Raw genomic sequence first — 13,271 nt, forward strand, 5'->3', positions numbered from 1 at the left:
TGTATCACAAGAAGGTGTAGTAGCACAATATGATTTATAGTCCTCAAAATCCAAGAACTACCTGAATGTGAATGTTGTGTCTGTCCACAGGGTGGAGCACTGTAGCACTATCACAGATTTCCAGAACATATTTATAGACTATAAGAGTAAATCACAGGTGGTATATGTATACACCAATGGTAACAACAACTACCACAGAACTGTTCATAGCTCCCATCAATGGGAAAGGTATTAGGGTCATGGTGTCACAAAGGTTTTTAGCTTTAGCCTTTCTCTAATTTTATTAACTTTTTAAAAAGAAAGGGTGTGTATTTTTTTTTTGTATATATAAAAATGACTAGGGGCGCCTGGGTGGCGCAGTCGGTTAAGCGTCCGACTTCAGCCAGGTCACGATCTCGCGGTCCGTGAGTTCGAGCCCCGCGTCAGGCTCTGGGCTGATGGCTCAGAGCCTAGAGCCTGTTTCCGATTCTGTGTCTCTCTCTCTCTCTGCCGCTCCCCCGTTCACGCTCTGTCTCTCTCTGTCCCAAAAAAATAAACGTTGAAAAAAAAATTTTTTTTTAAATAAAAAAATAAAAATGACTAAAACAGTTCTCCCTGTTAGCCTGAGCTCAAGATACATTTCCCAGTATTCTATCCCATATTATATATTTTATCAGTATCACTTAACTGGCACTTGGATGAGTGCTCTTGTGTAAGTGGTTGTTTTTCTGAGTGCCTTAACTTGCCAATTAAATTACAGGCCTTTTAGGGGCGCCTGGGTGGCGCAGTCGGTTAAGCGTCCGACTGTGAGTTCGAGCCCCGCGTCGGGCTCTGGGCTGATGGCTCGGAGCCTGGAGCCTGCTTTCGATTCTGTGTCTCCCTCTCTCTCTGCCCCTCCCCCGTTCATGCTCTATCTCTCTCTGTCCCAAAAATAAATAAACATTGAAAAAAAAAAATTAAAAAAAAAATAAATTACAGGCCTTTTGTCAGCTTAGGACCTGGTCTTTTTTTTTTTTTTTTTTTTTTTAATCATAATGTCAAAAAAGAAGGTCTTGGTAAAAAACACTGCTATTATCATTATGAATTTCTTGCATTCTTTGCATAATATTTGTGTGTTCTTTATTTTTGTAAATAAGATCTATAGTAAATCAAAGTTTTATTTCTAAATTCACTTAAATTTTAAATTATTTATTAGAACACATATTTTAAACATTCAGTAATAGAGGGGCGCCTGGGTGGTTCAGCCAGGTAAATGTCCAACTGCAATTCAGGTCATGATCTCGCGGTTGCAGTTCGTGAGTTCTAGTCCCGCCACATTGGGCTCTGTGCTGACAGCTCATAGCCTGAGCCTGCTTCAGATTCTGTGTCTCCCTCTCTCTCTGTTCTTCCCCCACTCGTGCTCTGTCTCTCTGTGTCTCTCAAAAACAAATAAAAACATTTAAAATATTTAAACATTTAGTAATAGAAAGGAACATTAAAAAATGAGATTGTTCAAACCATCTTATTTTTCTTTGTAGGTCGTTTATATGCAATGCAAACTGGAATGAAGATTGATAGTAAAACTCCAGAATGTCGTAAATTTTTATCAAAGCTAATGGATCAGTTAGAAGCTGTAAGTTAAACACTGATCATCGATTTTCTGATTAATGTTTTAAGTGGCATTTTATTGCATTTGTGTATGTGTATCTTGCCATTTTAGTTCCTCCCCTTGACAGCAATCCACAAAGTTTTTACAGCTGAGAAAAAATTAGACGCAATTTTTGTTTGTTTGTTTGTTTACATCTTACTGCTAAGGGAGTTAGTTGTAAGCATAAAGTAGTTTTCAGTGTCTTTGCATTTACCACTATATCTTGTTATTATACATGTTATAGATGGCCTTTGAGTCATTTTTCACAGGTGACAGACCCTTTCTAACCTTACTTCATGCAGTCACATGGATGATTGATTTGAGAATTCTTAGATAGCTCTTATAATAATGAAACGGGCTATTTATTTAGTGAAAGGGACATTGAAGAAAATGGTATCAGTTGCCTGTAGTCTCGTTGTCTAACTTTCAGTACCAGGACACAAGATACTTTTCTGGTCCAGGCATTCTTCCCTGCTAGCAGAAATGTGGTAGGTGACTAATGTATGAGTCACCTTCTTGAACCATGAAATAATTTCACAGGTTATATAGAGGCATCGATCCAGGGAAAATTGAATGGGTTTGAAGTACAGGAAGGCAGGGGCAGCCATAGTAATCCCTCTTAGTAATCAGGGCTCCACCCTGTGCCTCCTCTCCCAGCCGTCCTGGTTTCTCTTTTAACAATGTCAGGATCTACTCCTCATTAATTCATCTCTTCAGAGGCTGTTATATTAATAGCTGCAACTTTTTATTTACTTATTTAATTATGTGCTCCTGCTCAGGAGAATTATAAATCTAAATATTTATTTGACTAGTTGCATTATTTATTTAGAGAGACAAAATTTAGATACATTAAAAATCAAAACATTTATAATAGTCAGCCCAGAGCTTTTATAAATGTTGAAAGTTATCCAGATCAAAGCCTTATTAGATTAAACAGCCATGGGCAGTAGGGTTATAACTTGATACGGATATCTGGCCTTCTGACCCGGAATCCCTGTCATTGTAACTTTTAACCATTGATGGTGAACCTAGTGGCACCAGTGATGGAAACCCAGCTGTCCTTGAAGGCTGTCTGTCCTACTTCTAACATGGGTTCTGTAAGTACAGGAAAAATTTGAGTACTCTTTTTTTGGAAGGTGGGGTTAGGAGAGGAGAAATATGTTCCACACATAACAATATATTTTTAAAATCCTGTCACTAATAAACTATATAGCATATATCTCTTTATTAGTTTCACAGTATAAAAATAATGACTAAAATAATAGCTTACGGATAAGACAGAACTCAGAATAGTTCTTTATAGTAAGTGAAGTGTAAAATCACATTTATAAAGGGACTCGGCAGGAGTGTATTATTATCTAAATTGCACAGCAGGTAGAATAAGCATATTGCATGGTGAGAGCCCATCGGCCTGTGCTGTAATGTTTAGTGTATGTGCTGCCGAAGTGACCACTGAGCTGTAATGTTTAGATTGCAGTTAGTAAACTGAATGTATGATGCTTTTGCTGCCTATATTTCACGTTGAAGATGAGATGAAATGACATACTCCCGCTAAATTTTTCTAGAACTAAATCTAGAATTGAAGCATATCATAGTATGGATACAGTAAACTAGTGTTAGATGTGGGTTTTTTCTGTTTTTGATCAGGATAAGCATAGGGAAAACATTCTTAAATTCCAACATTATATCTCTTCTGGAACTTAAATTATTCTGTTGTAATTTTAAGGATACTTATTTTCCTGATTTTGTGAAAAATCCTGAAGCCTTTTTTAAATTTGATTTTTTACTTCATGGTGTCTTTGAGAAAAACCATTTTTAAACAGTAGTGTGGTACTCAGATCTAATATTTCAGAAAGTCATTTCATTCCAGTAGAACAGTCTGGGTAAGATGTAGGAACTTAATTTGTTGTGTTTAAAATATTTTAAATTATTGGGACACCTGAGTGGCTCAGTCGGTTAAGCATCTGAATCTTGATTTCACCTCTGGTCACGATCTCACCATTGTAAGATCGACTCTACACTGACAGTGCAGAGGCTGCTTGGGATTCTCTCCCCCTCTCTCTGCCCCTCCCCCGCTCACTTTCTCCCCCTTCCTCTCTCTCTCTCTCTCTCTCTCTTTCAAAATAAATAAATAAATTTTAAGACATTTTAAATTATTGTATGTGTGGGAAAGGGATGTACTGACTGAAAATTTACAGTTGCGAATTGTGTTTTAACTTTGAGGTATTAGGCTAAATTTTAAAAACTTCTGTAATCCTAGTCTCAGTTTGTGATCTTATACTGTAGAAATAGATCTTTTTTTTTTTTTTTCACAGTATCCTCTGAGTGATACTATTTTAGGATATAATGATTTCCCTAATCTCATTTTTTATATTTGATAGAAGAAATTGAAATAGGAATAAATTAAAATTTTAAATTGTGATTAGGAATTCCTAATCATAAGAATTTCCCAATTCTGTTTTTAGGATACCTGATAGTATATTGACTATTATCTTGAAATATTGTCTGATGCTTTACATAGATAGTTGGATGTGTTATCTTTTTATTCTTGCTTATTTTGATTTTTAGAGCTAAATTATCCTTTCAGGTTATTATAAATATGTTTCTTCAAAATTTTGTAAACATTGGATTTTCTAAAAACCTTGGGCTGAGGGAGAGCAATTTTTATGAGATTTCATTGATAGATCTACTGAAATGGGTGTAATTTTTAAAATATAAAATGATTATTAGGATTATAGGATTATTTGTACTTAAGTAGACTTCTTGTGAGTCCAAATCTTAAGCTTTGTACCTGATTTAATTTCAGCTTAAGAAACAGTTGGGTGATAATGAAGCTATTACTCAAGAAATAGTTGGTTCTGCCCACTTGGAGAATTATGCTTTGAAAATGTTTTTGTATGCAGATAATGAAGATCGTGCTGGACGATTTCACAAGTAAGTAAGGCAGAAAAATTAAATTAAACTTAAAAATTGAAATTACTGTGTAACTGGAATTATCCAGTCTTCCACTGAATGCTTTCAGACCTCTTGATTAATGATTTAGATATTTTTTTTTAATTACTTGTAGAATCTCAGAATGATTTTGAGTTACAAGAGCAATCCTGCCTTTTTAGAGAAAATTGCTGAAGGAAGAATACCAACGGCAGATTTATTTTTTCAGTGAATACTCTGCAAATAGCCGTTATTTAACATTTGGTAAAATCTAAGAGTTGATTTTAGCCAACAACAGCCTGTTTCAGTGAAACTGATTTTTTTGAATTACCACAACCTGCCAAGTGAAATGATTTGTCATTATTTTAATAATAACACAAAGAAATGAACGTAGCTTGATACAGATTTGGATAATACTATAATTGCATTTTTTAATGAAAAGTAGACTATAAAACTTTGCTGTAGTATATTTACTTATGAGTGTTGTTACTTTCCCCCAATACAGATTATAAAAGGAGCTTTGTTGTGGTCTTGAAATCTGATTTTATTTAAAACATTAATTTTTGACTGCTTTTATAAAACACTAGAATTTTTTTTCTTATAGTTACCTGACTAATTCTGCAGCTTAATGGTTTTCATTTAACTCAACCAGCTCTCTCTTCTTGTTTAGAAACATGATCAAGTCTTTCTATACTGCAAGTCTTTTAATAGATGTCATAACAGTGTTTGGAGAACTCACTGATGAAGTGAGTATGCATTCTTTATTGTTTTATTAGCTAAAGATCGGTATTGTCACGCTTTTTTGGTTTTGTTATTGCCTTGCTTAGTTACAGCAGCATGCCTGTCAGAAATGCAGTGTAAGCAAAAAATGTTCGACTAGCTACATTTGTAAAAGTAAGAAGATGAAGCATTTCTTAATAATATATTTTATTTTTAATAGTATATGTTCTTTACATCTAGTGTGTATTTTACAATTTGGCAAAAGCATAGCTACTGTATTGGGTATCACAGGTTTAGGGTTTGGTTTTATTAAGTGTTTAAATATTATTAATCCTGTATACTAGTAAATTTCTACACTGTTATTTCATCAATATACTGGGGGCAGAGACTTTTAGGACCTTCTTCCTATTTCATTTCTAGTCAGAAATATTATGATTTGTCTCATTGTAAAGTACCCATAGAACTTGATATTTTCTGAGATGCTTCATATCCATTTTATCATGTTGTTTCTCATAACCTCTAAGGTAAGTAGAGCATATATTCATTTTATACATGAGCAAATTGAGGCTAAGTGATGAAGTTATTGCTGTGAGTTCAGTGTTGTTTTCACTGTAGCAGACTTTACCATTGGCGTGGAAATTGTGCTTTTTGAGAGGGGAGATATTAATCTAGAAACAGAAAAAAAAAACAGCTACAAATGAGACTGATAAAGCCATGTTATATTAGTGATTTGGAATTTATGAAGAACATTGCTTTCTGTGATGTGAGTTTTTTCCAAATGATAAGCAGCTCATAGTATAAAGTTCAAAACAAAATGAAATATTATTTATGAGATGTTTGCACTTTCATAAAACAGAATAGAAAAACTGTATAAAACATTATGTTTAAAAAAATTTTTTAATGTGTGTTTATTTTTGAGAGGGAGAAACAGAGTGTGAGCAGGGGAGGGACAGAGAGAGAAGGAGACACAGGATCCAAAGAACACTCCAGGCTCTGAGGTGTCAGCATGCAGCTGGATGCAGGCTCCGACTCACTGACCGTGAGATCATGACCTGAGCCGAATCGGAGGCTCAACTGACTGAGCCACCCAGGCGCCCCACCATTATTTATGTTTATATGTAAACTTAAGTTAAGCTCTGGGCTTGATGACTGTAAGCTAGGTTTTTGCATTGGCAGAGATGTACAGGACGTTTCAAGGTTCTGCCCAGTAAGGAACAGTTTTTTATTATGTGGAACTGTACTGTCTCTTTTATTTCAAAACATCAAGCATCCCTGGCCTTGCCCACATAGCATTTCCCAATCATTCAGATAACCAGAAGCCACCCCCAGATATTTCCAAAACAATGCCTAGGGTATGGGGCAATGCCCATTGTAAGTCAGTGTTTTTGAGTTTCCTTGAGACAAAGTAGTATAAGAGAAAACAGACTTGGAGTGTGAAACCTGAGATGCTTCTCAGTGGGTATCCCTTCTTTGTATTCTGAGGTCCCTATAGATCCACTCTGTTTTAGCTCCCTTTCCCATCTTTTATTGCTGATCTGATGTTCTTTCTGTTTTTTCCGGTGTGCAGCACCATACTAGATACTTGAGGATACAGAAGTGGTTTAAACATGATGGTGGAATAGTCACGTTTAAAGCTTTAGATAGTTCAGTATGGTTTTGGAGAGCACCAGGTGGGTGAAGGAGAATAATGAGGCTTCAGATTAGACAAGTAAGTCATAAGACAGATCAGAAGGAAGATGGAAGGCCTGGAATCTTCAGTTAGTGGGTTTTTTGAATAAAGAACTATACTCGGGTGTGCTTTGTATGCTAGGAATCTGTAGAATGGACTAGCAGGAGGAAGAACTGCAAGTCATTTGATGAAAGAACTGTTAATAATTATTGTGGAAGTTTGTACAACGTAGGTTTTTTATTTGAGGAAAAACGATATGTTCAGACAGATTATAAAATTTGAGATGCAGGTATGACATCCACAAATAAATCAACACAAGACTCTTAGAAATAAAGACAAGATGGAGCGCCTGGGTGGTTCAGTTGGTTGAGCATCCAACTTCGGCCCAGGTCATGATCTTGCGGCTGGTGAGTTCAAGCCCCGCGTTGGGCTCTGTGCTGCCAGCTCAGAGCCTGGAGCCTGCTTCAGATTCTGTGTCTCCCTCTCTCTGCCCCTCCCCTGCTCGTGCTCTGCCTCTCTCTGTTTCTCAAAAAATAAAACGTTAAAAAAAAAAAAAAAAAAAGGAATAAAGACAAGAAATCTGCAAAAATAGAGGTGACAGTTCAAGTTAGATTATACAAACACTAGGGGAAGAAGATAGTTTGAAAGAGTAGATGGTCTGGTAAACACCTATTGAAAATGCAAGAGGAAGATGTGAATTAAGAAATACAGAAGTGAAGAAAGTCAAGATATGAGAGAAGATCATGATAAGGCAGAAAAGCAGATCGAATTTGCCCAAGACTTCCAAAAGGACTGGCCTTGCTTCTCCCTCTTCTACTTACTTAGGGAAGCTGCTTTTGTTGCTGTTTCAGAAGACCACAGTCCTTTGAACTTTTAAATGCCAACTGTGAGGATCCCCAATAGTAGATAAAGTAAAAATACAGGGGAAAAGAACAAAATGTCCAGAAGTCCTAAGTGAGTAATGCAGGTTTTTTTTTTTTAACTTAAAAGATACATGGATACTTGCACATATAATTAGCATGAGGTTCATCTGCATTTCAGAAGAAAAATCTAGGTTTACATTTAGGTATCCCTAACAGAGAACAGCTTCCTTAGTTATTTGAGTATAGTAACTAGGGCAGGGACTCTGAATATTTGGGTAAATGGGAGGGCTTCAGAAGGAGTTAGGGGAGATTGTTTAGAGACTGAAGATACTGAAGAATATATGTAGCAACAGAGTAAAGAGACACTTTCCCAAAATGTTGACGCTCTTTTCTTTTCCTGTCTCACCACCCAACCTGCTACCTAAGTTCTTCTGCCTTGCATTGGTACTAGACTCAAATAGCATCTGTGTTGGTGGTTAAAGGATCCGGGTAGCTGGAGGGGTCCAAGATGGTACAGAGAAAAGAAGTTAGGCATTCTAAGGCCAGCCTGAAAAGAAAGTGTTGTTAGTTATTTGATTGGGGTGAGGTTTATTCTTTCACCTTCACCATGTAAATTTTGCATATTGATTGATTGATTAAAAGCAATCTTGTTTTTTAAGTTTATTTATTTAGAGAGAGAGAAAGTGCCAGCGGGAGAGGGACAGAGAGAGAGAATCCCAAACAGGCTCCACACTGTCAGTGCAGGGCCCGATGTGGATCTCGAACCCACATACTATGAGATCATGACCTGATCCAAAGTCAAGTCGGATGTTTAACTGACTGAGCCACCCAGGTGCCCAGTTGTGCACATTTAAATTGGGAAATGTGTGTACACACAATTTATGTGTAATTATATTTTCACTGACTTACATATGTTATAACATGCAAAGTTTGTACATCCATTGAAAGTTGTGCATATCAAAATCAACAAATTGCTTGACACACAGTGCTGACATTTCTCATATTCATTATCATACAGTGCTCTTGTATGACTTGTGAACTGATTTTTGACCATGAACTAAATAGAGAGAGTCGGCCAACAAGGAAAGTAAAATAAGGGTGAGACTGACTGTCCATCTGCCATTAACATAATGCCTGGGCCTACCAGTTTATCGGCATACTTGCAGATTCTCTTTTCTCTTACTTTTAATGTTGGATTTTTGTTTCATCATGTTCCATGTCTGCTAATGGCATCTTCATCATTATTACTGAGATTTAGGTTTTTCCAAATAATGGTTTGAAATGTCAGATAATTGTAGGTAAAGCTCCACTGAGTGGAATCGGGAGCAATCCACTCTGGCTGTGACTTTACCAGCTGTCACCAGTACAGATGAGCAGGATGGTGATTGGCATCAACCCTCTCCCCTACGTCTTCGTGGGTGTCCTAAGAAAATCTGAGGCTTGTACTTATTTACTTGTGATGTAAGCCCAGTATGCCTAAAACAAGACACTGACTCTTATAACATTTCTTATTTCAAAATAACTGTTAAAAAGATGAGCTGTTTTAGGAGTGCCTGAGTGGTTCAGTCAGTTAAGCATCACGATTTCAGCTCAGGTCATGATCTCGCAGGCTGTGAGTTCGAGCCCCGCATCGGGCTCTGTGCTGACAGCTCAGAACCTGGAGCCGGCTTCAGATTCTGTATCTCCCTCTCTGTCTGCCCCTCCCCCACTCACGCCCTGTCTCTTTCCCTCTCAAAAACTGAATAAGACATTTAAAAAATTAAAAACAAAACTGTTTCAAAAGCTATGGGTATCAACTGGCTACTTGAAGCATTTAGCAGTTTTAACTCATTCCCTCCTTTCCACTTCCACTTAGTTTCATCCACTTGAAAAACACTAGCAGGAAACAAGTGGGAAAAGAATGAGTTTAAGGATTTCAGGTAGGCAGATTTTTTTTTTTTTTTTTATATATACTCCTATAGGTATAGTTCAGGATTCTATAACTTATTTGTTCATGTATAAGGTGAATGCAGTGCTGCATTTAACTAGATATATGCCAAAGCTTTTTAACAAATCTGCAGCTTTCCTCAGAAATACTTGTTTTCCTTGCTTCTCAAAGAATGCTGTTTTAAGAAATGCTAAAATCTATAACAACACAGTGGGGAGGAGAAAAGCATTATAATTGTCTCATACTTTTTATTTTGTATTTTTAAATTATCTTTTAACTTTATCATCTTTACAAACAAGGGAATGGTGGTTTTTAAATTAATGTTTTTTAAAGTTCTTAAAATGTTGTTTTTGGTTTTTTTTTTTGTTTTTTTGGGTTTTTTTGCTATCAGCCCTGAAAATTTACTTTATTTTTTTTTATTTTTTTTTTTAATTTTTTTTTTCAACGTTTATTTATTTTTGGGACAGAGAGAGACAGAGCATGAACAGGGGAGGGGCAGAGAGAGAGGGAGACACAGAATCGGAAACAGGCTCCAGGCTCTGAGTCATCAGCCCAGAGCCCGACGCGGGGCTCGAACTCACGGACCGCGAGATCGTGACCTGGCTGAAGTCGGACGCTTAACCAACTGCGCCACCCAGGCGCCCCTGAAAATTTACTTTAAAAGTAAAGAGATAGTGGTTGTCAAATGCAAGCCCCACTCAACTCCAAACCAAGAAGTCATTTTACCTCTTTGGACTTGGTTTTTCTTCTGTAAACTGGGAGGCCAGCTCCACCAGTCTATGAGTATATGTGCCATGTGTGGGAGAGGTGCTGGGAAAAGGAGAATGAGAAACAGATGAAAAAGCAGACAAAATAAGGAGAAAAGCAAAGCAAAAATAGTTTTAGGTTAGAAGCTACAAAAGGAGGGGTGAAAAGCTAACTTACATCGTTACATAAATGAAAGTGGGAAGTAGACCCACTGAGAATATCACAAAGTACAAATTTCTAGTAAGAGGAAGGGAGAGGAAAGGGACCGTTATCCGAGTGTTGTAACACAGAGAGTGGGCAAGCTGAACACCACCTGGGGCCTTCTGTATGACATTTGTATGTGAAAATTTTGAGTCTTCTATAATGTATTGCCTTGCAGGGGGGACTTTGTCTCATTCTACTCTTACATCTTCTTTGGCATTAAGTGTAAATTTCCACCCTGAGGAAAATCTCAGAGTAAAAAACAGAGGCTTTTTTGTACCATTAACATAACAGTTGGGGCGCCTGGGTGGCGCAGTCGGTTAAGCGTCCGACTTCAGCCAGGTCACGATCTCGCGGTCCGTGAGTTCGAGCCCCGCGTCAGGCTCTGGGCTGATGGCTCAGAGCCTGGAGCCTGTTTCCGATTCTGTGTCTCCCTCTCTCTCTGCCCCTCCCCCGTTCATGCTCTGTCTCTCTCTGTCCCAAAAATAAAAATAAACGTTGAAAAAAAAAATTTTTTTAAAGAAAAATAAAAAAAAATTAAAAAACATAACAGTGATTATTTGGTACTTCAGATGTTGCTATAGTTTAGCTTTTCATTTTTCTGTCTATAGATGGAGATAAGGTTCAGACTTGTTTACACAGAACTTCTTTCCTAACTCTTCTAAAATGTAATAGACTTCATTTACTCACAGCATTTTTCTTGGTCTGTTCCCTGATAATTTTCATTTTAAATTCAGGTCATAGTTGCACAAAAGTAAAGTCTGTATCTTCTTTAGTTTTTGACTTTTTTTTTTTTTAAATATTTTATCTGCCACCATTCTGTATCTTAACTCTGCTATCTCTGTTTTAGTTGTACCTGTTTAACTCTTTTAACTGTGCCTTCTATAATTCCATCTCCGTATTTAAATTTGTTGTTAAAATAAACTTCTGGCATTTCTGTAGCTACATGGAAATCAGTGTCCCAGTTTTAGCAATAGAATCACCAGAATATATATTAAAATTTTTAATTTTGTATTTTAAAGCAAGGGATGTTTAAAACATAAATACTTTATTTTCCTTCTATGGTATCTTGTGCAATCTGTTCATGACCAGTATTGTTGATAGACTTCTATTGTATTTTAGATTTGTTTCACTTCTTGCAGTGTTGAGGAGCAGACAGCATTTTGCCCTTTTTCCTTCATGGTCTTTGGTTTAGGTTTAACACTGCAGTTTAGGAAGAAAATAAAAATCGCAGGTAAAAGGTAAAAATACTATTCTTATCTATTGAGTTTCTGCTAATTTGGGGGGGGACTCAAATGAATATGGCATGTTTTCTTGCCCTCACGGAGCTTGTGTTCTAATTTGAAAAGAGAAGCTAACTAATTATGAGGATATATGGTGTAGTAATGATAAAGTACAGGGAAGAGATTCCACTCCCGCCACTTGCCTGGCACTGTGCTTACACAATTTAGATTAACCTTATTTCACCTTTTACGACTCTGAATTACAGTAAGAACACCAATCAGAAAAATATAAGTACTTTGTCCCCAGATGCGGTGGCCCGGAACAGTATTCTCAAACTCTGATGAACATCCAGCCTTTTTTTTCTTTCTTTTTTTTTTTTTTTTTTTTACTTTGTACTTTCCATTATGTTGCAGACTGATAGTTTCATAAAATACAAGTAATAATTGAATTACTAGAAAGGTGAAATTTAAAAAAGATGTGTAAGGGGCACCTGAATGGCTCAGTCAGTTGAACATCGGGCTCTTGATTTTGACTCAGGTCATGATCCCAGGATCCTGGGCTTGAGCCCCACATTGGGCTCCACGCTGAGCAGAGCACAGTGCCTGCTTGAGATTCTCTTTTTCTCTCCTTCTGCCCTTCTCCCCCAGTCACAAGCTCTCTCTCTCTCTAAAATAAAAATTAAAAACAAAAAAAATTTTAAAAAGACATACAAAGTACAAGCCTAATTTGTTATAAGTTTCCTAAATACTCTGAATTTCTGTACTATCTTGTCACAAACTGGTAAACAGTTTGCACACCCATACTGAGTGTCTTTTGATTGGCACTGATCATTGGCTTTTCTTGAAGCCCCCAGAGAATCCTGTTTATATCCTGATCTTACTCTCCCTGCTCAGAAAACAGAGCTTTGCAACCTTACCGCAGTGATTATATATATGAATAGCAGGCTGGGAAGGAGATAATCTGTCTAAAGTATCCATTTGCACTAGAAGGTTCTAAATTAAGCAACATCTTATTGCTAACCTAGAAACCATGGTGGATCAGGAGTAATTTATCTAATTACAAAAGCATGTGTTCAGTACATACACCATACCTTAGGTTTTTATACTTTTACTGTATATACACTGAAGGTCCCAGCAATTATAATAACAAACAAAAATATGAGGGTAGTATCTCTTACTAGAGTAGGAATTCCATATATTTTGTATTTGTTTCTGTGTAATAATTGCCAAGAAGTGTGTGCACCTCATATTCATTTAATTGTGAATGAATGGAGTATGTTTGCATATAGTGTTAGTACAATGTGACTAAGAATGCTACAGGCATTGGCTTCAGAATTCCATACGCACTTCATCACTGTGTTACTTTGGTAAGTTATTTGATTTA

At 36.7% G+C, this 13,271-nt stretch overlaps 1 protein-coding gene across 1 annotated transcript in view; it reads left to right on the forward strand.

Annotated features, from left to right (window-relative positions):
* The window catches only part of VTA1 (vesicle trafficking 1), a 69,771-nt gene that overhangs the window by 20,082 nt on the left and 36,418 nt on the right, over positions 1-13,271 (forward strand). The window contains 3 exon segments of the mRNA XM_043592478.1: positions 1,497-1,591; positions 4,413-4,540; positions 5,208-5,283. Of these exon segments, the coding sequence (XP_043448413.1) occupies positions 1,497-1,591; positions 4,413-4,540; positions 5,208-5,283 (299 nt within the window).

This window comes from Prionailurus bengalensis, chromosome B2 (assembly GCF_016509475.1).
Source record: "Prionailurus bengalensis isolate Pbe53 chromosome B2, Fcat_Pben_1.1_paternal_pri, whole genome shotgun sequence".
In the NCBI taxonomy this organism is placed as follows: domain Eukaryota; kingdom Metazoa; phylum Chordata; class Mammalia; order Carnivora; family Felidae; genus Prionailurus; species Prionailurus bengalensis.